General features: G+C 39.3%; 1 protein-coding gene across 4 annotated transcripts in view; it reads right to left on the reverse strand.

Annotated features, from left to right (window-relative positions):
• ARID1B (AT-rich interaction domain 1B) overlaps positions 1–26243 on the reverse strand; it is a 326152-nt gene that overhangs the window by 22767 nt on the left and 277142 nt on the right. For 2 of the 4 annotated variants that reach the window (XM_088052482.1, XM_088052484.1), the window contains 5 exons: positions 19398–19543; positions 11707–11816; positions 10783–10941; positions 4633–4842; positions 1030–1234 (listed from right to left, as the gene is read on the reverse strand). In XM_088052482.1, coding sequence (XP_087908608.1) covers positions 1030–1234; positions 4633–4842; positions 10783–10941; positions 11707–11816; positions 19398–19543 — 830 coding nt within the window. Of the gene's footprint in view, positions 1–1029; positions 1235–4632; positions 4843–10782; positions 10942–11706; positions 11817–19391; positions 19544–26243 lie in introns of all 4 variants that reach the window. The other 2 variants (XM_088052481.1, XM_088052483.1) reach the window with 1 other exon arrangement.

Consider the following 26243-nt stretch of genomic DNA (forward strand, 5'->3'; position numbering starts at 1 on the left):
ACTGCTGTAAACATCCCAGAAATTATATATTCTTTTGGCAGTAAGTGACGGTGGTCTGCCTAATAGTAACTGTGGCAGTAGTTTGCAAATTTTGTCAAATTACTTTGTTGGTCAGAAAAACTAATAACAAAAGAAATAATCCAAAATAGTTTAAGGATTTTTTTACTCTTCCATGGGTAGTCCAGAAGGCAACATCTAGACTAATACTATGACTCTTACTATGTACTTAAAATGTTTCTACTTAAAAATAGTCCTGCATTCAGTATCAACTGTGACTATCAAATCTTGAGAATCTTAAGTGACATGAATTTAGAAAGAAAACAGTGGTTTCAAGCACCACACCATAAATGGGAGAAGGAACAGCCAAAATAAAGCAATGCCAGCTCCAATTTTTCAGATGAGAAGATAAAAACAGTGATTCTAATGACTTACCTGATACACAGGATTAGCAACAAAAGAGCAGAGAGCGTGCCTGCAAACTAGGGTGTCTGGCAGTGGGGATACACCGTACCCTCAGCTTTCCATCTGCCACACATTCAACATGAGCTGCATCAGAGCAACCATCTGAGACATGCTGATCAGTCCAGCATCTGCCATCCTGCTCCAACGGAAGCATGGCTGATCAACAGTTGTGTTGAAAAGCAGCTTCTGTCACAGCAAGGAAAGGGCAGGCAGGTACCAGAGCCTGACCTTTAGACAAATGCCTGCTCCTGTCTTAACATCTGTGCAAAACTCTGTTCTTTTTATTACACCCATGTCTCCAATGTTAAGGGTACACTGGCACACACGTCTTCGTAAGCTGGAGTGAGCAGGGACAAACCAGACACACAACTGTGGTGGCCCTGAAGATTTCACTCTGATTTGACTCAGGAGCTGGCTCCAAGTTTGAGAACAAGATGCCAGCAACAGGTTTATCCTTGTTTTTCCAGCATTATCAAGACACGCTTATAAACATACAGGGTGCAACTACCTAGTATGCCTTGCATTCAAAAAATGACTGTGTAAGAGGCTGCAGTTTATTTGGCTTACCAGGAGATGGCGGCTGAATCTTAGGTTGTTTCTTGGTATCTCCTGTGCTGAAGACTTCTGGAGGGGGCTCCTCCCCTCGCTCAATCTTGCACTCAAAGGCAAACAGGTACTGAATGTATTGTTTTTTCAGGGAGCTGGCTGCGCTGCTCGAAGTGCCAACGTTCAAGGTGGTTGCCAGCTCACGCCACTTCTTGTTTTTATTAACCTAGCAAAGTAAACGGCAGAATCATTAGTTTGCAGCAAAGCGCTTTGTTTAAGTCAGGAAACAAAAAAGGAAAAAAAAAGAAAAAGCACTTAATGTCTTGGTTTACTTTTTTTTATTTTCCTCTTTTAACTAATGCTCATTACTCCCACACGCAGTAATGCACAGACAGCATTTACAGTTATAAAGCCATTAAGGAACCTGCTGATAGCTACATAAAAAGCTCTGCTTGTGGAGTCTTCTGCATGGTGCATCCTTTAAATGTCTTACGCCCTTCCAGGGCCTGTGCTCTTCAGTTAGCAATCCATCTCTAAGCAAATTCCTGCTCATTCCCTCCTTGACACCCACCCACACCCACCCCATTCTAATTAAAAAGCAGCTTCTAAAATATAATTTAGAAAGCAATAACAGTGTTATTCTGCAATTTGTTTGAACATTGATATGAAAAATAAATTTTTCTCCCAAATAGCCACCAGCTGTCAAACAGTTCAGCTTGTAATTCCTGGGTCAATTCCTTTCACTTTAGTGCATCTTGCAGGGACAGATCAATGATCCTCTGGCTAGATGAGAGGCAGAGTGAAGCCAGGCCCTTTAATTAATTAAGGCAGACTTCAAACACTCATGGCTAGTCCAGCAATACTCTGTATTACAATGCTGACCGCACCACTCCACTGTGAGTCTTGTTTGCAGTTTAAGGCTGAGAATATTGAAAGACTCTGCTCATGAGTTCCTCAAACACAGCTGAACTGTAATAATAGCGAAGTTCATTTGTCATCCTGGGTGATGCCACTGACTCACTCATCTGTACCATTCGTAGCAGCCACTGCTTTTGCTGTAACACCTGATGCCTTTAAATTCATTCAACCAGTTATGCAATTTCTAGGTATGATCCAAGGAGCAGGGTCAGCACCAAAGTAAACTGGCTTTAAACATCTGAGAAATCTCATGTTTTCTGGGTAGTAATTCTGATTCCATGATGTCTGCTACTTGCCCTAAGGCCTGATATTTTAATGACTCTATCTTAACTTGTACAGCTAGAAAGATTATCATTAGCCATACTATTCCTTTGTCTGTGTGCCAGCAAAGAAAACATTTTCTTAAGTTTCTCTCAGTGTTTAATAACACTGTAACTGCTGCCAGTCAGCAAATATCTTTTGAGGATGGCATTAACAGCAAGCAGGTTGGCATGGCTATGCCACGTGTTTTTATTTCTCTGGTGCATCCTGCAAGAACCCAGGAGTTAAAGGAGACCAGATTTTCATAAACTGCTCTTGTTGAGGCTTGAAATCCAGTTACACAGCTCTTTGTGCCTACTGGCTTACAGCTAAGTGGTGCGTAATGAACACATTGCATAATGCAAACAGAAATGTTCATGCCTAAATGCCCAGTATATTGGCATTTAAAAGAAGACTGCCAGCAGCTGGTCTGTTCATGTTGGGACCCCATCAACAGCAACTCCTCAGACAGGGAACATGCACCACTGCTGCACAGCTCCACCCACTGACACTCTCCAGGAAGAGTCACGAGATGTGGAGTGCAGCAGTTGGAGCAACAGCTTTTTAGGACGGCATTTAAATGAAACTCAGTAAGCAAAGCTCTGAACCTCTGAGTAGCTCTAAACAGATAAACATAGTGACCATTCATGTGCGTGCACCAGAAAAACCAGGAGCCCTCATTTTAAGTGTAAATTTTCACTAGTACTGAAGCATACACATTTGTAACTTTAGCTTTTTCAAAAATCAGTCTAAGTGAACAGCATCTATTCTTTGGCAATGCATAATGTCTGTCACTGAAAATCAACACTGAATGTCCCAAAATAAAATAAATTTCCATAATAAGCAAACATGAATGACTCTCTAGAATATCCCATCTGCCCCCCATCTTGCTCAATTTTTGATGCTAACAGTCATACTGTGGGCACAATCATACTGTACAAGGCAGAGCAGCTGCATGATACGATTTACCTGCAATAAAGTTTCTGAGCTAAAAGTAATCAAATCTGTATGATGCTGAGGGGCATGAGCTGATCACTAAAAATGTCAGGATAACATCTCTTACCAATATACAGCATTTAACAATTGGTAGAATGAACTACATTAGGTTTCTCTCCCTTCCTTTAATAATAAGAATAGCTAAAATCCCTGGATTTGAAGGGCGAATGAACTAATTCAGTAGTCAAATCCTATGCTGTGAGGTGCACTGTTAAAAATAGCTTTGAAAGGGGTACTAATTGATGTTGGACATTCCTTTCTTGAACTAACCACATAGATTATGAAAATAAGTTATCTTTTTGAGAATCTGATTTGTTTGCCATATTTTTGAGTGCAGATTTTGTAATCAGTATAGAATTGTATGTTTCAATATCACATTTTATATAATATTACACATGTGTATTTATCTACATGTTAGCTGTATTTAAGACATCATTTTGCAAGGTATTGAACAAATGTTCTCATAAACACAGAACTCATGGATCTCTGCACTTTACAATAGTTTCTGGTGTCTAGCCAGTGATCCCCTAGTTGCAAGGGATGCTTTGTACAAGCATCAGGCAAGGCCAGGTGACTTTGAATGCCAAATCTAAGACTGCAAGTACTGACCATTTTCTTCTGCTTTCCCTTTAGATGCTAAACAGTGAAACATTTCATTTTGCTCTCTGGCGAACAGCCTTATAGAATTCATGAATATTTTTCCAACGTCCCTTTGCAAAACTTCAACTGGTGAGAACGCAAATGAAGGCTTCTATTTCTCATCTGTGACTTTTTTATTCTCAGCTCTTCCTGCTTTCATTTTTCTTCAACTCATTTAGGTAACTCACCTTTTCCTTGGAATCATTATGTTTGCAAGGTAACCCAAAATATCTTGTAAGCATTTTCCAAACAAAGCACAGTCCGTGTATAAGAAACAAATATACCATATAGAGACACCACATATACCATATAGAGACTTAAAGATTTGGGATGAAGGACTGTGTTTTAAGAGTATGTCTGCAGCTTCTCTGGAAAGATGAACTGAATTGTCCTACAGGCTGTATCTCTATATAGGAAAGGTGATTAAAGGAAATTAAAAATTTCCTTTTCCTTTTAGCTCTGTCATCTGCTTCTTACTCATAATTTTGATCCAGTGGCCTTATCCTCTTTTCTTCTCTCAGCAGCATTACTAGATTCCCCTGAAAAAGCAACAATTTCATCTGTCTACAGCAGTGGTCAATCTTGATTTAAACTGTAAAGTTTTAGGGCCATTATGCAGCCCAAAATGAACTCCAGACAACTATCAAACCATGGAACCATTTTCTTCAACAATATTGTCAGGGCTGAAAACCTAATGATGTGTCCAGCAGGAATACTGTAGAAAGAAAGAATAGACTTTTTGCAGGTTCATTTTTAACCAGCTTTTCTCACCTGTGCTAAACCTCCAATCTCTTTGACGCAGACATAGAGCCTGAACAGGTCCAAGGGCTTCTTGCCCACAGCTGGCAGACTGGCCACAGGTGTGCCCCTCTCCTCCATGAATGTCAGGTACCGATCCACCCACATCTTGCGCTCTGGCTCATTTCCTAGCTCATACACTTTAGTGATCTTCTCTCCAGTTGTGGTAGAGGAACTTGATTTCTAAATTGCAAGAAGAAAAGAAAGAGTTGGGGGAAGGGTGGGAGGGGAAGGGAAAAGAAAGTAAGAAACTCACAACATTGAAAAAGAGAAGATGTCAAACAAACTAAAGCTATCACACAACAGTCAGGAATGAAGGCTACTAGTTCAGGCACAAACAGTACATTCTGTCCATATACAGAAAAGTCAGCTTTATAAATAAAGGGCCCAAACTCCCCATTTTCATATTTCTTTCATTGATCTGAACTTTGGATCCCAGAAGGCAAGTTTCTGATGTTGCCTCATGTCATCTTAAGAAGAGGTAGCTCTCACAGAGTGTTTCTCATCCACTTATCTTAAAGTGCTTTGCAAGCAACTATTTTGGTAAAATTAGAAACAAGCTTTTCCCACACAAGTTTAGAAAATCCTAAAACCAAACCAATCCTCTCCTCTTCACCCTCAAAGATGAGCTAGAAAACCTGAAAGTGATCCTCCAGAGCAGGAATTGCACAAAAATAGCCTGAAGTGTGAATCATGGCAAACTAGTATATGGAGAAGTAGTCCTCTCTTCAGAGTCACAAATGGTTATACTTTATTACCACTTCACACCACTGTGGCCAGAAAGCAAGATGAGCAAGAGCACCTACAGTACCAGGAGATAGGTGGCAATACTCTTTGTGAAGTGCCAATTAGCTGCCTGATCCAATGTGGCTTGTAAGTAGCATCTACTCTCCTCCCTTGATGGAGTACAGATGATATCCATCTCAGCTGTCCTACCTTGCAAAGGGAGTGTGTATTATGACCTGGGGAAAACCAAGGATGGATACCAATCAGAGCTGAGACACCACCAGGAAAAGAAGAAGAGGTGGCAAGAGCAGAATTCCATCTCTGTGGCAAAAAGGTGGGAGTGAACCTGCTTTCCTGCTGGTCTTTGGGCATTACAGCTAATGAAAGCTCATGTTATGTTTGATTCTCTTTTTTTCTTTTCTTTTTTTTTAATGTAGAGACAGCAGAAAGCACTGAGGCTGCTACAGAAGCTATAAATTCTCACCCCATCTTTTCTGTGCAATGTAACCCTGTGAGCTGGGCTCTGTGCCATGTGTGGACAGACCCTGTCACAGACCCTACCCAAGCTGCCTCAGCTCTGACAGCAGAGAGGGGCTGCTGCTACAGCAGGAAGACCCTCCTACTTGCAGAGTGTGAACTGATTTGCTCAGTAGTAGAAGATGGGAGTGGTTCAGAATTAAACACAAGGGAGAAAGACTGACATAAAGCTTTGGGAAAGGAGCCAAGTATGTGAAAGGAAACATATCCTTTATGTCTGTATAGTGAAAGCCTAAACTTTGTTGTTGATTGCAGTAGACACTTCTTAAAACTCATCTAGTCAATCACTCTTTCCCTCCTTTGCCTTTTCCTTACGTTGAACTGAAGACAGACTATTGTCAAGTAAACAGAAACTCATTCCTAATTGAACATCTCTAAAAAGATCCTCACTGTACCTCACAGATGTTACAGAACCACTAACTTTGGCCTTGTCCCCACATAGTGGTGAGGCCTGGACCTCAACACCATAAAAGAGGGATACAGCAGAGTAGAACCCCACTGCCAATCATCAAGAGCATTGCCACCATTCATCTTGCATGTAAGCCTGGAAAATATGACAGACTCTGTATCTCCTTCCAGCTATCAGCTGCAACTTGGCAAAACTGGAAGAGAGTCAGGAGAGAAGAAACATGAAGCCAAGGGGGGTGACCTAGCAGTTCCATGAGCCATTGCTGTTCTTTCCAGTGAATGGATATTCATTTTAATTAAATAAACAGCCTCCTTTAAAGATTTCTGCCTTGCTGACACTGTAACTTCTTCACAGCAATCCTTCCTACAGGGAGATATGATTACCTTTTTTAGAAATGAGGTGCATGCCTGAATTTACTTCAGCCAGACTTAGTTGCGTTACAACTCCTACTGAAGTGAGAGTCAGGGCTAAATTTGTTTTATTAATACTAAGTGGCTGGCAGGAAGTACATTGACAGGAATCCTGCAAATTATGCAAAGAAAGCACAAACTGATTCTGTAATAGCAACCAATTTACTGAAAGTATGACTTGCTATGTATCTGAGTGTTCAAGAGAATCAGTTTAACTCTTAGCAACAAATACACTTTGTCAAAGTTTGGGAAGGTTTTTTGGGTGCGTGGAAAGGGGAAAGTAGGGAAGTCATGTTGCTACTAATTTGATGTTGTGGTGAGCGCCAGATACACAATCACAGATAGGCTTGAACAGCTGAATGAACTGGAACTACCCTACTACCTTCTGCAGTAACTACAAAGTTACTCTACTGCTGACCAGCATCAATTTTAATCTGACAGTTAAGATGCCCCAGAACTCTACAAAAACGAAGGTGGGAAATTCCAGCTTTTACCAAGCAAATTTTCTATGTGCCTATATTCTAACATGAAGCAACAAAATAGTTTCTATCTCACTTTTATGGTGAGCCATGATCAGGAAAGTTGAGATTTACCAGTTTTAGAGTTTCAGAGTTTTTATATGTTAAGATTCACTTTTTCAAGTCAGATTCAGAGCAGAAGAGAAACAGTTAAGAATTTTTCTTTCTGCATTTTTCTACTATACATCTCAAATGATGCTGCTTTTCAGCAGTGTGGCAGCAAGCTCTAAAATGACAGTATAATCTGAAAACTTTTCACAGCTTACAGAAGGTAAGAAGTGTTTCTTACTGTGTGAGCTTTCAGGTTGTCATGCTTTGTAAAATGGGTGCAATTTTCTTCTAAAATGAAATGTTAACTTTAGAAGAATGCACTGGAGGGAAGAATGCAATTCCTCAAGAGGAAAGATCTTTTTCTCTTCTCCATCTTTATAAATGTAAACGGCTAAAAATGACAGATGTGTGCAAGCTAGTATACACACAAACAAACTTCAGTTTCACACGGGCAGGTTCAGCTGGAAGCCTAAATTTACCTATAAATATTAAATATTAACCCTTAAAACAAGGGTTTAAAAGAGAAAGATCCCATTTTAAAACTAAAATGAGCACATCCCAGGCATTGCTGGTAGAACACAGATCATGACCTTTGGTTAAGTATGTTGATAATTTTGGTGACAGAAGAATGCTAGTGCAAGCCTGTGGCATGTACCTTTAGTGATTTAGTTATTTACTCTGCCTGCAATCCCCAGCACTCTTTCACATGATATACTGGCAGTGTTTAAATGGTGATTAAAAAAACTCCATCAAAGTATGTGGATACTAAATCCAATTCCCATACTAAACCTGTCGAAACCCATACTTTCTTTTCAATACACCTACCCACTACTGAAACTGTATTATATGCAGACCCTTGTATGATGAGTCTGCAGAATCCTTCAGAGCAACACAAATTTCTGTAGGAGTTATTTTCACATGAAAGGCAGTGGGTAGCTGCTTCTGTACATATCTTTAAGGATCTATATTTATACAGTTATCTACTCTTCCCTTCCCTGACTTTAACGAAGAATTTGCCAATATTACATGTGTTACACAGACCTCTTTTACTACAGGACAGAGTGTGCATACACAGGCAGCTAAAACTGCCTAAGTCCAATCCCTGGCAGAGGCTTGTGCAGGACACATTCCTTTGTCAAGATTTTCTCTTGAAGGACTCTGGAGACCCCTCCTGGCTAGCACCATGGAGGTGTAGTACTGTCCAGGTGTATTCAATGTCATGCTCATGGGTTATCTATGGACAGTGAAAAGCATTTTATGGGGTTTTCCTAACCTACTATTTAACTCATGTGGCAGTGACCTTGTATAATTTACACCCACACTTGAAATGTCTATTTAGAGAATTTTAGAACTATCTCACCACTATCAGGGATGCACTTATATGCAAAACTGGCATAGCAGAAGTGTCCTTTTCCTGGCATACCCAAAGAGGCCTCAAAACCTAATGTTCAACATTTCTTTCTCCCAATTTTCTCATGCCTCCCTTCCACACGAAACAGATGAAAGAGAGGATCCACTTAGTAGTATCACAGGGGTACCTTGAAGTGAATGAGAGACCATTCACCCCTGCTTTTATCCTCTACTGGAATGGAGAAGTTGTAGCACATGAAGCGGCTTTGGGATTTAATGAACCAATTCAGGCTGTTTTCAAGTGTAACAAAATGCCTGCAATCAATCGTTCCAGTCTACGTCAGGCTGCTGTTGAAGTCGATGAAGTTATCTAATCCACTGGCCTTCATAGGTAAAAAGGGATCAGCTCATTTGCAGCACTTATTTTTCTATCATTCCAAAGCACTGTATTTATCCGTGTCTAACTGAAGCTTTTGGAGAGAAGGACATTCAGAAGAAATTGAAAGTGCAAACTTTCCTCATTTATTTTTTCCAGTGTTATACTCTGTCAATAATCTATACTTTATTTACACAAAAAAATCTCTGCCTATGTTCATAATGACTCCAGGATTTGCTATGCAGTTTATGCAATGAGCTCAGGAATGCATTGCAATAACTCTCTTGCTTTCCTCCAGAAAACTGCCCAAACAAGTAATACCCCAAACATTACTACAAAGAAAACTAACAGAATTTTTGGTGTCACCCTTTCACAAATGCTTGTAAGAAAAAGATGAGACCTTGTGGGAACAGTTAACATCAGCTGCCTTCTGAGAGTCAAAGTTGCTGTCAAATCAAAATCCAAAGATTTAAGTGGTACATTTCATGCCATGCTGCCCCCTTGCTCAGGGGATTCTGTAAATGTCTGGGTTTTGGATAGTTAGATCTCTTCCCCTCTAACTGGCCTTCCTCTGCTTGCCCTGAGACATGCTCTTTAACATAACACTTTGAAGAAACTGTTACCAAGGAATTATTGCTAACTTAAGTGCACTTTAACACTGGGGAAAACCCCCTTTATATTCTGCACAAGAATGTTACATTATTTTTCTACAGAGAAATTACGATCATTTCCACTTTTGATAAAAAGAGAGGAACAACATATATATTCCTAATTATAAAAAAAAAAACAAACAAAGCAAAAATGACCAGATGGACATTTGCTCCCCAAAGATTGTCTTACATCTGCATTCTCTTTTCCATATATGCATACAGATTTTCTAGATGTGTGCATATATATAGATAAAAAGATAAATGATGAAATCTGATTTTAGCTCCACACATCTGTCTCAGGTTTTTCTTTACAACCTGTATGAGAATGATTAAACATTACTCATCTATAAAATAGTTTTCTAAAAATGTACATGCATCAGGGTCTTTTTTCAGCTCAATGTCTGGGTTATTTCAAAATAACCAAATGAAGCAAAATCAGAAACAATTTTGGTTTAGACTGTGCCTTGACAGTCTAATGGCTGTATTTCCAAATACACAATTCAAAATTAAAAATGTTTCAAAAATATAAACGGCAACTTTTTTGTGATGCTGAGTCTATAATTTGACTTTTCATGGGTATTTGTTTCAGTAGGGGAGAAGATTTCTCATTTTGTTTTTTGTTTTGTTTTTTTTTTTTTTCCCTAAATAATCCTAGTAAAGACAAGTGCAGTAACCAGAGTGAAGTCAGTTATGTGAAGGAGTTTGGGCCCAGGAACAGAAATGGAATTTTTCTTAACAACACAGTTGGCATGCTTGGAAGCTGATGCATTACAGGAAGGATGTTTTCTTCACAACAACTGCTGTTTTACCAGACAGCACACTCACATGATGCACACAATTTTACTCTTTCTTATTTCAAAGTACTGTTGGGACAAATTTTGCCCTTGGATAAGCATGCTCAGGCCCCACTGAAGCCAGGCAGTGGAACTTACAGTCATGTGTCCGAGAGCAGAATTTGTACCCAGTGTTATAAAGAAAGAAAACTGTTTAGTGGATAAATAATAAAGAAAAGGAATTTACAGAACAAACAAGCAAGCATTAAAATATAATTAATTACAAAAAATAAACAAAAACCAAAATAACCAGAGCCACTTACAGGGCTTGATGGAGTCTTTGGCCAGCCTGGGCTGCTAATGCTATCACTTTCATCTCCATGAAATGAGGAGATGCTAGCAGAGCTTGGGGACATTGGGGAAGGGACTGGCAGGTTGCCTGGGGTTGGGGGCTGAGAAATACCCTGAGAGCTGTAGCTATCCTGTGGTAGAGGAATACAAAAAAAAAAATATGACAAAGGCAGGGCAAACTTTATTAAAAACAAAAAAAAATACATCCAGTTTAACAGACTGACCAACTTTTATATATAAAATATATATAAACAGAGAGACACATACAGAAAACACACACATATATAAATATATTTATATATATATATAAAAGGTATTAAAACAACATTGTGAATTAGTATAATTTGGAAAGTTTGCTGGATGCTTGGCTAAAGTAACTAAGCCACCATGCTTACTTCAAGCGCACATGAAATGCTAAGCATGGGTTTCCCATTATGAAAGAAAGAAACAAAAACAAGCTGTTCACCTTATTTAATCAAATAAGGTATGAAAGCAAAATATTGAAGTATGTCGCTGCTGCGGCCAAAATAGGAAGCTTTAACTGAAGGCAGAGAAAAATGGCTGCAAGGATTGAAACCAGGCAAGACCCTTCTTTCCCACCCACCTGGCACAGCCAAATACCCACGCAACTTTTGGCTTGGGATGCTTTGCCCCCGCAAGTTAAAATGCCGTAAGAACTAGTAACTTTCAGATCCACACAATGAAGAAAAAAAAAAAAAAGAAAAAGAAAAAAAAGAAAAAGAAAAAAAAAGAAACAAAGAAACAAAGAGATTGCACATGAATGGAAAGGCATGCAGGAAAGAACAGAAATGGGTAGGACAAAACCAGGAGATGAAGGACAACACAGCAGACTTCTGCGGGCGGAACCAACACCACGTGCGGAAGATGGTAAATACCTTTGACTTGCTCTCGGGCTGGGGGGCTCCTTCTTCTTTGCCATCTGCTTTGAGAGGAAGGGGAAGTTTGGACTCACCAGGTGTCATCATATCTGCAAGACCCATAGGTGCTAATCGAAAACAGGAGAAACAGTTAAGCATGACTGTGTTTGGCTCTGTAGGCAAAAACACGCTTCCTGCTGCATGGTTGTGGCGCCACATGAAGGAGAGGTTTTCCCACCTCTGTCCTGTTATTCTAGCATCCGGAAACCTGGAAACCTCTTCAGTTGAATTGAGGAAACAAAGGAGAACAAACAAGAAAAGAATACAAGCACCATGCAACAACCACCACTTAACAGAGTAGAATTCATTCTTCATGCTGCTGGTGCTCTTCAACAATCTCTGTGTTTGTCCACAACATTTTAACACTACAAGTTAAATTTTAATCCTACAAGTCTATTTTAATTACTGCACTCTCCCTTTAGCAATAGACAAATGTAAATGAAAACAATGCATGTTCTGCTTGCCATGTTAAATCCAAGGAAAAACTTGCATTTTCCAATTACATCTGTATTAAGATTGGTGTCCAGCAGATAATTCCTGCCCCTACCGACTTCAATATGAATGGCTCAGCCACTGTGAGCCTTAACTACAGAATTACAAGCTGTAAACTGTGCTCTGTTGGAGAACCAGCACTCAGCTTCTTCCTCCTGCCAAAATGAGGTGGGACTATAACGAACACACAAATGTCTTTCTCTGATAATGGCATAGAGCTGCTTCCCAGGGGTGAAAGGAGTTTAAGGGTTTTTTTTTATTTGAAGATTCAAATGCCAAGTATAGTATTACTGCTGCAGAGCTGCTGGGTTCTTGGATTTCTAGAAAGGTACACGAAGAAACATTCAGACAAATAGACAGAAAATATTGGGCAGAGTAGATGCTAGGAGGTGCCATGACACTGAATCAATGCAAATGACCAGAAAACAGCAGCAAGACACCAGGCAATTCTTTGCCTGCTGAAAACCATGTGAACAGCATTTGTGGAAGACTGGATTACCTTCCCTTTCTTTTTAATCCCCCTTATGCCCTTCTTTCAAAGGATATGAGGTAAAAAAAAACCCATACAGAATAACCTAAAAGACAATAAAAAATAAAAAATATATATCCCAAATGTAAAAATGTAAGACTCGGTACAGGATCATTGTCTTTACCAGAGTAGCATGGCTCTTGCAAAATGACAGTGCTGGCTTGCACCAGGCAGCAGGCACACCACACAGCGAGCCAAAGATACGAGGGGGAAAAGAAGCTTTAAAAATACTTCACAGATTGCCCACTACAAAATGATTATTGCACATATTCATGTATTACTATGTTTTAGAAAATAATTAGTTTTAATTACAGCAGTGAGAGCATGAGCAGGACTCTAGTGAGTACGCTGGCAAGCTTTGCAGTGCTAATTTGCTAATATCTTTAGCATCACTGCAGGTTGAGACTCTGGCTCTGCCAAAAAAACCTACCCGGCCATGTGCCATGTGAGTTTACAACTGTATGCTCAATATTCAGCTTTGAACTGCCGGTGTTTTTCATGGGCACATTTTCTTGTTTTTTCAAAGCACATTTGTAGCCCAATCAAGCCCTTAAAGTCATCACAACACATAAATCATAATTGAGATTTAAAAAAAAAATAAAAAATACTTGCAATACTTCAGACTTCAAGAATTGGAACAAAAAGCCTTTTACAAGTGATGCAGCTGCAGAGAAAAATCTATTTGGATCAGCTAAAAATGCTGTTATTTTTATGTGTGTGTGAAATCTCAACAAAACAGCCAGTCAACATGCTACTGGGAAGTCAGCATCCACTAAGCATTTGATTTGTATGCATTTTGCCCTTACATTCTGCTTGAGGAGCTGGGGCAGCTTGTGACCATTCTCAAGTGAAGGATGGCAGCCTAACATGTTCTAGTTTTGAATTCACAATTAAAAAAATAGTTATTTTTCTTTCAGAGATTTAAAAAAAAAAAATGTACAAAATGGTCAGATATATGCCACAGTGGGTTTCAAACCGGGATGAAGAACTGTTATACAAAATCCATTTTAACAGTTAACACATTTCATGCTGTGAAAGTGCTAAAAAAGAAGTCTTGGGTTTTAGTTTCAAAGCAAGCAAAGCTGACCCTTCCCCTATAAAGCAATTTTAGAGAGGTCAAACAAAGCAAAGTTAATAATCACACTTCTTCACCAGAATTCTGCACAGCTAAATCCTCTACTGATATCTCACTTTTATCTAGTTGGCACATCATACTGCTATTACAAAGAATTTAAAAATTGTGTTCACTTCTGGTAGTCCTGTTTCCAGGAACAGGAAAGTTCCATCAGAACTCCCTTATGAAATCTCTCTTCCAGAGGGGTTTAAGTTAACACCTCATATAAAGGGCTAGTAACTCCAGTCTGCAGATTGTAATACACATTCTCACTCGCTTAGTCATGCTGAGAAATGTAAAAATACAGGTTCATTTTGGCTTTTGATTATTTCTTGCTGGCATATGCAAATGTAACTATCAGGAATTGGAGACAATTATGGAAAAAAAAAAGGCTACCCAAATTCTGTTTCACTTTTTGTTCTAAATTATTTAGTTCATAATTTCTTTCTTTCTACCTATAAGAGAAGAACTGCAAGCATTTTACTGGCAAACTGCAAGGCTGTCTATTTTCCCTATAGCTTTTACCCAATATGTTTCCACAGCTATTTTTCTATCTGCTGTTGAAATGCTGTTTCGTAACTTCTTGCAAACATACTCTCCAGCGATTTGCGAGAAGACATTCTTTCACTTTTTTTAGCTAAGCGGTACAGCGAGAACATTGTTTTGACCCTTTCTGAGCAGTGAAATACTGTTATTGTCACGAAACTGCTAAAATAAGACACAGTCTTTTTCTACACAGGTACTAATAATTCTGCCTGTGAAGTGAAGACCAAAGGAGAAAACATTGTAGAGAGGAGGATAACAGGGAAATCTTGACTCTAGAAGTGTTGTGGCGTACTGTGAATAGGTTTCAAGTACTAGCCTCTGGCTTATTATAAGAATTTAAGAGCTAGAATGATTTCAAAAAGCAAGTATAGGTCAAGGTCCTGAATTAACTATTCCACACTGAATTTAATGTACTCAAAGGCAGATATTGACAAGAGTAAAACTGCAGCAAAGAATTCTTTTTTGCTAAAGGCTGCGCTACCAGTCCCAGAAGATGATGAAATACTGTAGAAGCAGCAATATACAAACATTGTTTTTCTCTTTATTGCTAGTGTGATAACAAATCATGCTCTACAGAACAGAATACTCCCTCCTTTGTAACACATTCCTCTCTCCCTTCCAACCCTTGCACTGTCCCTCTGCAAAAAAGAGAGAAAAGCAGTGAATCAATGGCTGTGGAGCTGATGAGAGGATCCCCACTGCTTTGATGCCCACTGAAAGCACAGAAGAGGGACAACAGCACTGCCCAGTGTCCTGCCATGAATGATCCTCCAGCTTTGTGGATATGTGCAGCCCAAGGTGGTTGGGGATCTAATCTGAAAAGGATGATTGAGCCACCAGGTATCTCAGTGCCACACTGCCTTTCTGCTGACAAGTGTTGTCCAAGGAATGACAAATACAAGCAGTTTGGGATGTGGGCATCTCCTATGCAGGTACTGGCTTGATTTACAGGAAAATGGGCATCACTTCTTTGGAGTGTAGGTGATGGGACACTTCTGCTGTTACCACCTACTGACAACCTCAGAAAGTTTATCTAAATGTGCATTAATAGCTCCTACAAATATATCCATTAGAGGAAAAAAACAAAACCCTGAAATAAATTGAGGTATCTATTTTTCAGAAAAATGCAACCAAGCTGCAAAACAAAAAAAACCAAATAAAGTTTCTAAAAAATATGTCACCTGCATAAATATTGTTTTTCCTGTTAGAGGTTCATCCAAATAAATACCAAGTCAAATACAGAGCATATGTATGATTTTGAGTATTATTTTAAAGAGTGTCCCTTTAATTCTTTTTGTGCAAATAATTTTGCCTAAAATTCCACATTTTATGTAAAATAGTATGACGTTAAAAGTTAATTGGGAATAATAATACCCAGAAAAAGAAAGGTTTCGGTTTCAGTATACTTGAACAGTAAGGCGATTAATGCCTTTTTATTAGTTTGTTCATCTCCAGAGGTAGCAGAGACTGTGAATGCCAGTTTCTATGCAAGAACAATATAGAAACCTATGAGATACAGACCTCATATTGCTTATTTTGAAAGATAATTTTCACTAGAATTAACAAAGCTCACAGCATGAGCTATATTGGGAGTTGCAAATTTCCTGTTTATTATATGCATTTTTAAAGCTGAAATTTGAAAATTAAGTCTTAAGCTTCCATTTTTTTGACCCAAGAAGAAGGATGAGTTCAGATAGGGGGAAAGTAAGCATTCTGGAATTTGAAAAATAGGGGGAAGAAGTATAAAATATATACGGGTAATGTGAAATCATACAATAAAAGGACAGCAGCAGTTATACAAATTTTCTGAATGTCAGCTTGTTCTGTAATTGTGAAGGGATTCTGACACTTTTTTCCTGAAGCTTTTGTTATTGTTATGGATGGAATACTCTATTAGAAGAATCTGTCTTCTTTGATCTTGTAATTTCTGTGTTCCTAAACCACTCTGCATCAGCAGAGGCTGGTGATCTGCTGTTTGATCCACAGTCACTGTTGAAGTATCAGGATGCATAACTGCAGCATGATTTTCCTTTCAATTGTGACATTAATTAAAAAAACACAAAGACAAAAGGATCAACTGGTAATGAGGAGTTATAAACACTACTAAAAATGGGTGACAAAACCAGTGTTAGACACAGCTGTACTGAAGCTCCAACACCATATGAGAACAATTGCATCAGTTATCAGCAATCTCCTACTTTAGAGTAAAACCTAAAAGTGCATTTTATTGAAATGAAATTTTGTTGAAATAAACCTGCCTTCCTCACAACAGGCAACAAAACTGCACCCTTCAAAACCCAGACAAGGAAGAAACTAACTTCTTATTGCTCATTTTAGTTTTTCATTGGCCCCTAACTGAAACCACAGTTGTTGATGCTCAGTGTGGGTGACCAAGTTAACCAAGGCCTTCACTCCAGCAGCAATCACTCAGCTGCACTTGGTTTTGGTGCTCCACATTGACTGAACCCTGGTTTATTTGACAGATGTGGGATTTTACGCTAATGGGGCAGGGAGGAAGGGAGAGCTAAGGAGCCACAGAGCTGAATTGCTCTTCCAACCACAAAAAATCCTGTTTTCAAGCCCCTAAATGGGTATCACCTGTAGGTTCTCCACCTCATCAAATTTAGGGCCAGAACTGACCCTGAAGTGCACCTCCAGCTCATGGAACTATCATTAAAAGTACTGTATTTACACTTGTCTTAAGCTTCCATTTTTTGGACGCAAACAGAAGCATGAGTCTGGATAGGGGAAAATTAAGCATTCCCACAGCATGTGCACTCAGCAGTGTATTCACATCTAATTTTCTCTTTTTGGTGTTGTGTGTGTCCATCTCCCCATCTCCTCCCCAACAGTGTCTCTTGGAGGCCTGTAAAGCAATTCTATGTGCGTGTCTGCTCCCACACAGACTGAAAGAGGTGCACTGAACTCCTCTAGTTCATCTCATACTTACTTTCCATTGGATAATCTCTGAATTAATAAAGCTGGAACAAAAGAAAACCTCACAAATGCACTGGCAGAAAAAACCCTGATAAATGTTTAAATTATTAAAAATCCAATATTTCAGAATGCATAACACAATAAAAAGAGTATGACTACCCCATACAAAAGACTGCTAGGATAAATGGTCTTGCATTGAACAGATTTCCACTGTATGAAATAACGAATGGCTGAATTATCTGAACAAAAAAACCTCTGTGAATCTTCCGTTAAACTGGTTATTCCTTAGGAATACATAAATCTTCTTAGGCAGGGCACTCTGCCATCTGTTTGCTGTTGGTTATTTTTGCAGCTCTGGGGGCCAACGGAAAAGGGTGGAAAAATTACTTCTGCTAATAGCAAAACAGAATTTATAGCACAGTTTCAATGCTCAGAAGTAATTTTATTTCAGCAAGCCAGACAAAACACATAACTACACAAACAAAACATAATATTACCTGGGACAGCTCTGGTGGGGAAAAAGCAAGCTATTATCTAATGCTCTTTTCAATAGCTTGTCCCTCTTCATCCAGATGGTGCAGTGTGCAGTCTGGGCTAGCCAATAGCTTCCAGGCCAACACTGGAAAAAGTGCTTTTTTTTTTCTTTTTTTTGTTAGTTAATTTCTCTCTGTTTTAAAAATCTTACTGATTAGCAGCTTCCTTTTTTCTGCTAACTAAAATGCTAACAAAATGATCTTGAAATATAAGACACTATTCAGTGTGTCAGCAGCTCCTGTGTAGAGGAAAGAAACTCTCTGGACATACTAGACACTAGCATCTCACTGTCGCCATTTTCTTCCAAAGAAGGCAGAACATATAGAATTGGCAGGGAGAAAAGACAGGGAAATATGCAAAGGATGAAAGAATCATACAGGCTAAGAGGGGTAGAGAAAAAGATGTGAAAATCCTAGTTCTTGGTAAGACACAACTTAGGTAGTAAGGCATTTCTTAAGAAACAAACAAAAGTAGAAACAAAAACAACTACAAAACAACATCATATTACCTTAGCACAACCTATTCAGCTTTCAGAAAAAACTTCAAAACCCCCAACCCTTCTGAAAGGGATAATGTAATCAGTAAAGCATGCACAGAAACTCCATGACTGGAATAAGTACTTGGGAGGATCTGCTTCAGGGTCATTGAAACTCCATCCAAACACAGCCCAATCAAAGAATTGATCTTCGCTGAAATATTATCTTGAAGGGGGATAATTGTTAGGAATTCAAGCTGAATATGGACCATGAAGCACGTTTGTGCAGAACTGTATTTACCTGTCTTCAGAGTCACATACAAAGCTACAAGCAATTCTGAACTCTTAAGTCATGATATGAAGGATAAATCCAGGAGCTATATTGAATACACTTATTTTCTTTTTTGGCAAAAGAAAGCTATGATAATTTTTTTTTTTTTCAAAAGAAAGTAATGGTAAGATTTTATATACTGATACTTAAGTAAATGAGGAAACCCTGTATAAACTTTGGAAATAGTAAACATGGCCTGTTTTTTCCAAACAAAATAATTATGTTAAGTGTTCAACTTACAGCATCTTCAAGTTAGAGCAAGTGCACATATCTTTTTTTAAATGACTACCACACTAAATATCTGAAATTGCAACCTTAGCAAGTAAAATGCTGAAAAACAAAAGCAACCTCTTAGAACAAGAAGCTGGTCTCCTCTTTTTTGCAGACACATACACACAAAATTACATATACTTGCTAGTCAACACCTACGTCAAGCTGAGTCCGAGTGATGCTGGAACTGTACAAAACACTGTACTCATCTATGTGCTGTGCAGAAGGACTTACTGAAACATGTATCAGTTACTGTACAAAAAAAAAAAGTGAGTAACTTAGCCTAATTTCAAATCACTCCAAACTACCCAAAAGGGGTGAATCAAATGAAGAAGAATGTTCCTCTGCCACCAGCCTGGGGCTGATAGAGTTAAGCAGGTTTATGGAGGAAGGTCACTGCTGGAAGGTTACTCACCATTACCTGTTGAACTGTTCACCATGTTGGGTGCCATGCTGTAAGGAGGAGCCTGTGGGTTCATCAGACCAGAGCTGTTGTTCATCGGCTGAGTGTAGGGGGAGCTGGATCCCATAATGCCGCTCTGATTCATGGCAGGAAAATTGCCTTGCCTAGGAGAGGAAAGCACACATACAATATCTCATTACAGACCTCATTGCTGAAGGTGCTGTGGTTTGTCACAGAGCACATCACCTATTGTTTGTAAGGAGAAAGCAAGCAATTAGTTAATTTTACCTACGTGAGGAGCTTTGAGTTAGTCTTGAGCTAATTATCATATATGTGAAATAGAATTGGTCTGAAGACTAATTTCAAGAGAGGTATACTGAGTCTTCCTACGTCACTATCAATCAGAAGAAAAATACAGTTCACATTATATACCCTATGAGTAGACAATAATGTGATTAGGAATCAAAATTAGAATCTAGCATCGGCATAAAAAAAATATCCAGTGCATCATCATTCTTACTATTTTGACCATGTAATAGCAATCCTCACCTTTAGCCAGAGTTAAATAAACAGTGAAATGACCAGAAGAAAAATGGGTACCATAGGCTCAGTTTCTGATTCCTGCATCTGTATTTGTGTTGAATGATGTTCATCTGTATGTGTCATCTATGTCCACTCTTTCAAAAAACTCCATACATATTCCACTCCATTGAAACAAGAAACCTCAGCAGAACTATGCTGCTTTTGAAATTTAATTCCATACTTGTATAATGCTTTTATAATCAAGACTTAAATTTGTCACAAAAACTGCCTTAAATGAAGCTCTTGCATAATTCTCCACATGTTCAGACCAAGTATTTGGAAAGTCTAGAACTTACCTACTTTTAAGTTCTAAGAAGTATCTAAGTATGCTTGGTACCTGATCTGTTGAATTCTATAGACAAACTGAGGCACAAGGAAGAAAATAATCTAATTTTCCAATCCAATCCAAGTAAGCATGATAACCCAATGTAATACATGATTCAACTACAAAAACAACCTTTTACTCTTTCAATACCTAAAACAATTACCTACCTTTTCTTAGTATAGTTGAAGACTGCATGTATTATCATATGTATATAAGTAATACTTATACGTATAAAATCATACATATGAATAAAAACACATGGAAAAAATACTTACTTGTATATTCATAGGAAAATACATAGGAAAATACAAAACTCAGACCACTTTCTTCAGTGTGTCCCCTGTACATTTCTGCTGCTTTTGCAAATAAAAGAAACAAGAAAGCAACCACCCTTTTACACAGCTTTAGTACCTGTCAACTTTTATTCCCTTACAAAAAATGAAACACTTAATTTCATCCTACAGGAAGGGAAAGCTGAATGTCCAGGTAGCAAGATGAGAGTTTTGGTAGAAATTCTACTTGTAATTATTATAAAGTATTGAAATAAAAAAATACAAAAAGACCCTAAATCAAGAACCCTGGGTAACTTCAATGGCTTCTTGTATTCTCCAAACTCATGGCAGATTCTTAACACAATTGGTAGAAACAGATTTCTTTTTTAGGAGGTACAGAAGGAAGACTATTAAAGCACTATTTGGCCTAATTTTTCTTGACACATTCTGAATTTCTTCAAAGGAAAAGAGAATGTGTTATCTAAATAAAGCATCTTTTTCCAAGTCAGTTTTGTCCTTTGCTCTCTGAAGACAAACTTTTCTTCACTCTTGCAAAGAGGCAGAGGCTTTCTTTTGATATGAAGGAGATAACTGCCATACAATGTCATTTCCCAGATGAAGCTTGCAACGAGAAGTGGAGGGAAAAGATTTAAAATGCACAGTGGTGCAATGCTCCAAGGGAAAATTACAAAGGGAAAAGAGGAGAGCAGAACCATTTGGCAAAAACTTTAAATTATTTCAGTCACACAATCAAGCTTTTCTTATGTAAATACTGTATCTTAAACATCCCCCCCCACTTTTAGCTGAAAATTGCTATGTTTCAGCAAATGCAGTTAGCTGAAAAATGCTTTCTATGCTGGATAAGCAAGATCCTTTCTGTACTGGTAAAGTTACTAGTGAAGATGAAAAAAAATGTGCAAGTGTATTTTCATACTTTAAAAATGAAGTAATGGATTTTGAGAGGTTCTTTTATGGAGTAAGGCTAGGATCCTGGAAAAGGCAAGTCTCTACAGGTATCTATCTCTTTAATGTCCTTCTTTTACTTTAAAAATACACAGGAGACACACACCTTGCAGGTAAGGTGAAATTGGTCCTTACCTACTAATATTTCAGTAGTATTACTTCCTGTAGCATGTCTATCTTGTAAACCGTGGGGCTGTTCATTGTCTCAAATTGAGGTACAACCTATTTCATGTTACCCACTATGGACATCAATCTCAATTGCAGCTCATGCAAGCATACTGCTGTACAACAGCTTTAAATCAAGAAGTAGGAAACTCTTTCCAGTTTAGATGGAGAGTGGAAATTAAATAAAAAGAATATATTGGCTTTGGACAGGACAGCAAGAAAACAACTGAAGTCTAAAAAAATTGCTTCTGCACCCAGAAGAACCTGAATGGCAGAACCTAATTCTGAAATTTCACCTTTCCCTTTTATCCTCCTATGTAATGCTGCACTTGGAACCAACACAGCTCTCCATCTCTGGAAAGAGCCCAGCAAGTGAAAAGACTCAGCACCATCCCTGGCAGGACTTTGTCCTTTCCCGGCCCCCTATCCAAGCCCCGACCGCAGCACGAGTGAGCTAATTCAGTAACACTGAAAGGACATCCTGTCAGAGTAAATGCTGTTTTATTCTGAGATTGGGTGCAGTGAGCAGTACAGAGCTCCTCCACATATTATTCTGCTCTATGATGGCTTGGAATGGAAAGTTTCTTTAGGGAGAAATAATCAGGTATTACTTCAGCCTTTAATTCTCACTCCACAGTAGGCCTCCTTTGAGTAAAGACTGCCGACTGTGACAAATTGTGCTGCATCAGTGCTATAATATGAAGTGGAGTCCATTAAGAACTGAGCTGAGATCACCAAACTCATTTTGATTAACCTCCAGGTCACTAAACACTTATAAATATGTTACACAGCAGCTGCTAAACATATTTATATATGCTTAAGGTCACAGCATCATCTGTTGGTTGTTGGAGTTAAGTCAAAAATCTTACGTTTCCTTCTGTGCTGCTTTTAGTTAAGGCATATCCAACATACTACAGCACTGGACTCTCTCCTACATCTCCCAATTCCCTCCTCCATTTTTCCGGGATGCTAAATAAAAATCAAGCCTTTAAAAACAGTCTGCTGTACACGTAGTGACATCTAATGGCAAAAATTCAACTGGGCGGCTATGAATTTTATAGCAGTACAAACCCAGTGAAGTATACAATTTTGCAGTATTTGCCACATAAACACCAAGAGCTGGGATGCTCAGGGATGGTGCCATTAGGAATAATAGGAGGAAATTAAGGAAAGATACATTTAAGTTTAGTATAATGAAAAGATGTCTTCATGGTGAGATACAGTTACCCTCCAAGGGAATGAAGGAAATCTCAGCATCTGACATTTCTGCATGCAGGCAACATGTTAGAAAATGTATTGGTCAGAGAAACCCTGCATTGTGTATGAACTAGAGTATCTGCTCTTGCAATACCTTGATCCCAGATAATGTATTTTTCTCCCATTTAGAAGAAAAAGAAGCCAGGCCAACACAAATTTGGGATAATGCAATTTAAACGCAATACCTAAGCCTACAAATTTTTTTTTCTGCTCTACTGCTACAAGCAGATCTTCAAGAGTTCAGCAATTGTAAGAGATTTAAAGTGGACGGGAGGAATCTGCTTTCTTTCTATGGTTTATTTACTCAGTTGACAATTTGGCAATACATAATGCCAGAGATGATTGTTATGCCTGAGGAAAGGGCTGCCACCTCAGGGGACCTGGTCAAGTTGGAGGAATGTGCTGACAGGAACCTTGTAAAAGTCAACAGGGACAAGTGCAACAGAGACAAGTCCTGCACCTGGGAAGGATGAGCTCCCTGCAGTGGTGCCAGCTGGGACTTGACTAGAGGGAGCAGCTTTGCTGGAAAGTCCCTGGGCATCTTGGCAGACGGAGCTGGGCACAAGCCAGCAGGCTGCCCTGGGAGCAAAGAGAGCCAACAACATCCTGGGCTGAGTGACAAGGTGCAGAGTTGGGAGATGGAAGAAACTGATCATCCCCTCCTTCCTCAGCACCCACTAGACTCCATCTAGAGTATCATGTTCAGTTTTACATCCCCAGAAAAGAAAAGATGATGATAAACTAGAGTGAGCAGAGAACCCCTTACATGGCATGGGCTTGAGCACTCACCCTGGAACGGCTTAAAGATGAGGCCTCATTCAGCCTGGGGCAGATATAGCTCTTGAGAGGAACTTATAGCAGCCCCATAGCACCTAAAAGGGGGTCAGCAAGAAGATAAAAGTGGCCTATTCACAGTGGGCATAGTCGGGGGACAAGACACACTGGGCAGGAGTGGAAACACATTAAGTTCAGACTAGGTGCAAGGAAACCATTTTCCCAGTGAAAACAGTGAGAGACTAGATTTGGTGGCCCAAAGGGAGTGGGCAATCTCTGCATTTGGAGATTTTGAAGACACAACATGGTAACACTCTAAGCTCTAAGATGAGCCTGATGAGAAGAAGGTTGGACTTCCTGAGGTTCCTTTCCAGCTTGAATGATCCTATGATCTTAGCTTGTTAGCTTCACTGTGCTGTTGACAGTCTGGTGTACTACTGGGTCCAAAATACAACTGCTCAAATTCAAACCATTCCCTTTTAAGAAGTTCTTCTGATCTTTTGTTTTCCTTCATTTCCAATCTACCCAAAGCTTAATCTGCACTTAATCTCTTTTCCCTGCAAAACAAGTAGCAACAGATCTAATTGTGTCTTCTGAGCTAATGCAGAAGTCTGTGTATTTAAAAAGAGGAGTTGACATGCAAGATCTGGTCATCGTTAAAAAGCACAACAAAGAAATTGTTAGAAAGAACAGCACTAACAATACATAGGAGCACATGAGTGATCACAGCTGCTGAGCAGTCTCTTGTACTAAAATGCCTTCCTTTAATTGGACCTGAAATCCTCAATTAGTTTATGTGTTGTCTCCAACTGCTACACAGAAGTCATTCTACAGCCCTTGTGCTTCATACTTCTTGATAAGTGATTTAGTACCTCCTCAGTTTTGTCACCTGATAGAAGACTTATACTGTCATTTTGCTTCTTTCTTCTTATTGAGAAAATATGAATTCACTACAAAGTTGAGTTCAGCTGTGTATGTGGTTTAGCTATGGACAATGCCAGAAGTGGATTATGCTTCTCAACAAGACACGAAATGAAGACACAAGTCTTCATATGGAAACGTGACAAAGCTCAGGTTGTTCCTATGTACAGAGAGATCAAGTTCTAAAACTTTCTGTGGATTTCCTAAGAGGCATTTGATGCCTTGTGCTTTTCTCTCAATCTACATCATTAAAGCAAAGCCCTTCATATAGTCAGAAAAATGATCCAGCTTCTGTAATGAGCCCTGTGGCAGCCTAAGCATGAGAGGCAAGTCCAACATGTAAATGTACAGGGAACAGAAGTTTCAGAGGTGAAGAGTCTAGAAGTGATGAAGGTGAGGAGACTTTTGGGGCACAGAAAATGGAAATGAAGGAGACAGTAGAAGGAAATTAAGAAGGGAAAAAGGATTGGAAGCATCCTCACTAGGCGCCAAAGATTTTTAAGGCAAGGAGGATGAGAAGAGCGCAGAAGAAGGCAGTTGAAACAGAGATGCAGGGAGAAACACACAGAATGCTGCTACTGCCACTGTAAACACAGGTTATGGTTCCTCCAGCACAAGTGGAGCCCCTTAGCCAGATATGCCTGAAGGAAGGAAGGGATTCAAAGGGAAGTTTGCAAAGCAGAGTACTACCAGACATGTGCCTTCCCTCAGCTTGTGCACGCTACCCGAGGTAGGGCCAGGCTCTGAGGTGGCCACCTTGGCCAAATGCTGGGGGAGCCCCGGTCCAAATGTTGCACAACGGGGATATGCTGAAGGAGCAGTGCTACAGGGACAAGAACAGGGATGGGGCACACAGGCCAAGCAGGGAAGAGATGGCATTGAGTCACACTGCACAAATCCTGGCAGTCACAAACTCATATCAGTTGTTAGGCACTTGGGCACTGCGCTTCCTGACACTTGACACAGTGTGAACCTAATGTAGGGATTTCTCCCAGTTATGCTGCCCTAAGTGCTGGACCTGAAAAATTATCCTGTTACTGTGACCTGGCCACCTGAGCAATTGGCTGGTGAAAAAAAAAAAATGGCCCACAAGTTTGCCATTTCTGCTCCCAATCTTTAACCTACATCAGTTTTGCAGCGAATGCACTGCAGCACCTCAGGGGAGTAATTTGTGTAAACATTTTAAAAAGAACATTTTTTCTTTTAATGCTGACACACTGCTAAGTTGGCTACTTGATTACAAACTGTGAAAATGACTGTGTTAGGCTGCACTCACAAATCACAGTGTACTGACCAAATTGCCCTGTGCTTATCTGTGCCAGGTCTGCAGCGTGACAGTATTTCCTCTCTCTTTTAAATGTCAAAGTATGATTTGGGGGGTTGTTATTTAAACACACTGACCTGCACAATAACCAGAAGTACTTTATTTAAATCTGTCTTGAGCTGGGACTAGCCTTAAGCGCTTATAATCTGTCACACTTTGACACCAAATGGGTTATTATAATGAGAGTAATTCAGGAGTGAGACCTGTGAATGCTTTCTCCCTGGAGAATTTACACGTATGCAGGCAGATACATATGCTCTTTTGTTATGCATTTTCCTTCT

This window comes from Pseudopodoces humilis, chromosome 3, assembly GCF_049639895.1.
Source record: "Pseudopodoces humilis isolate 2021_Gansu_Grassland_sample_001 chromosome 3, ASM4963989v1, whole genome shotgun sequence".
Classification (NCBI taxonomy): domain Eukaryota; kingdom Metazoa; phylum Chordata; class Aves; order Passeriformes; family Paridae; genus Pseudopodoces; species Pseudopodoces humilis.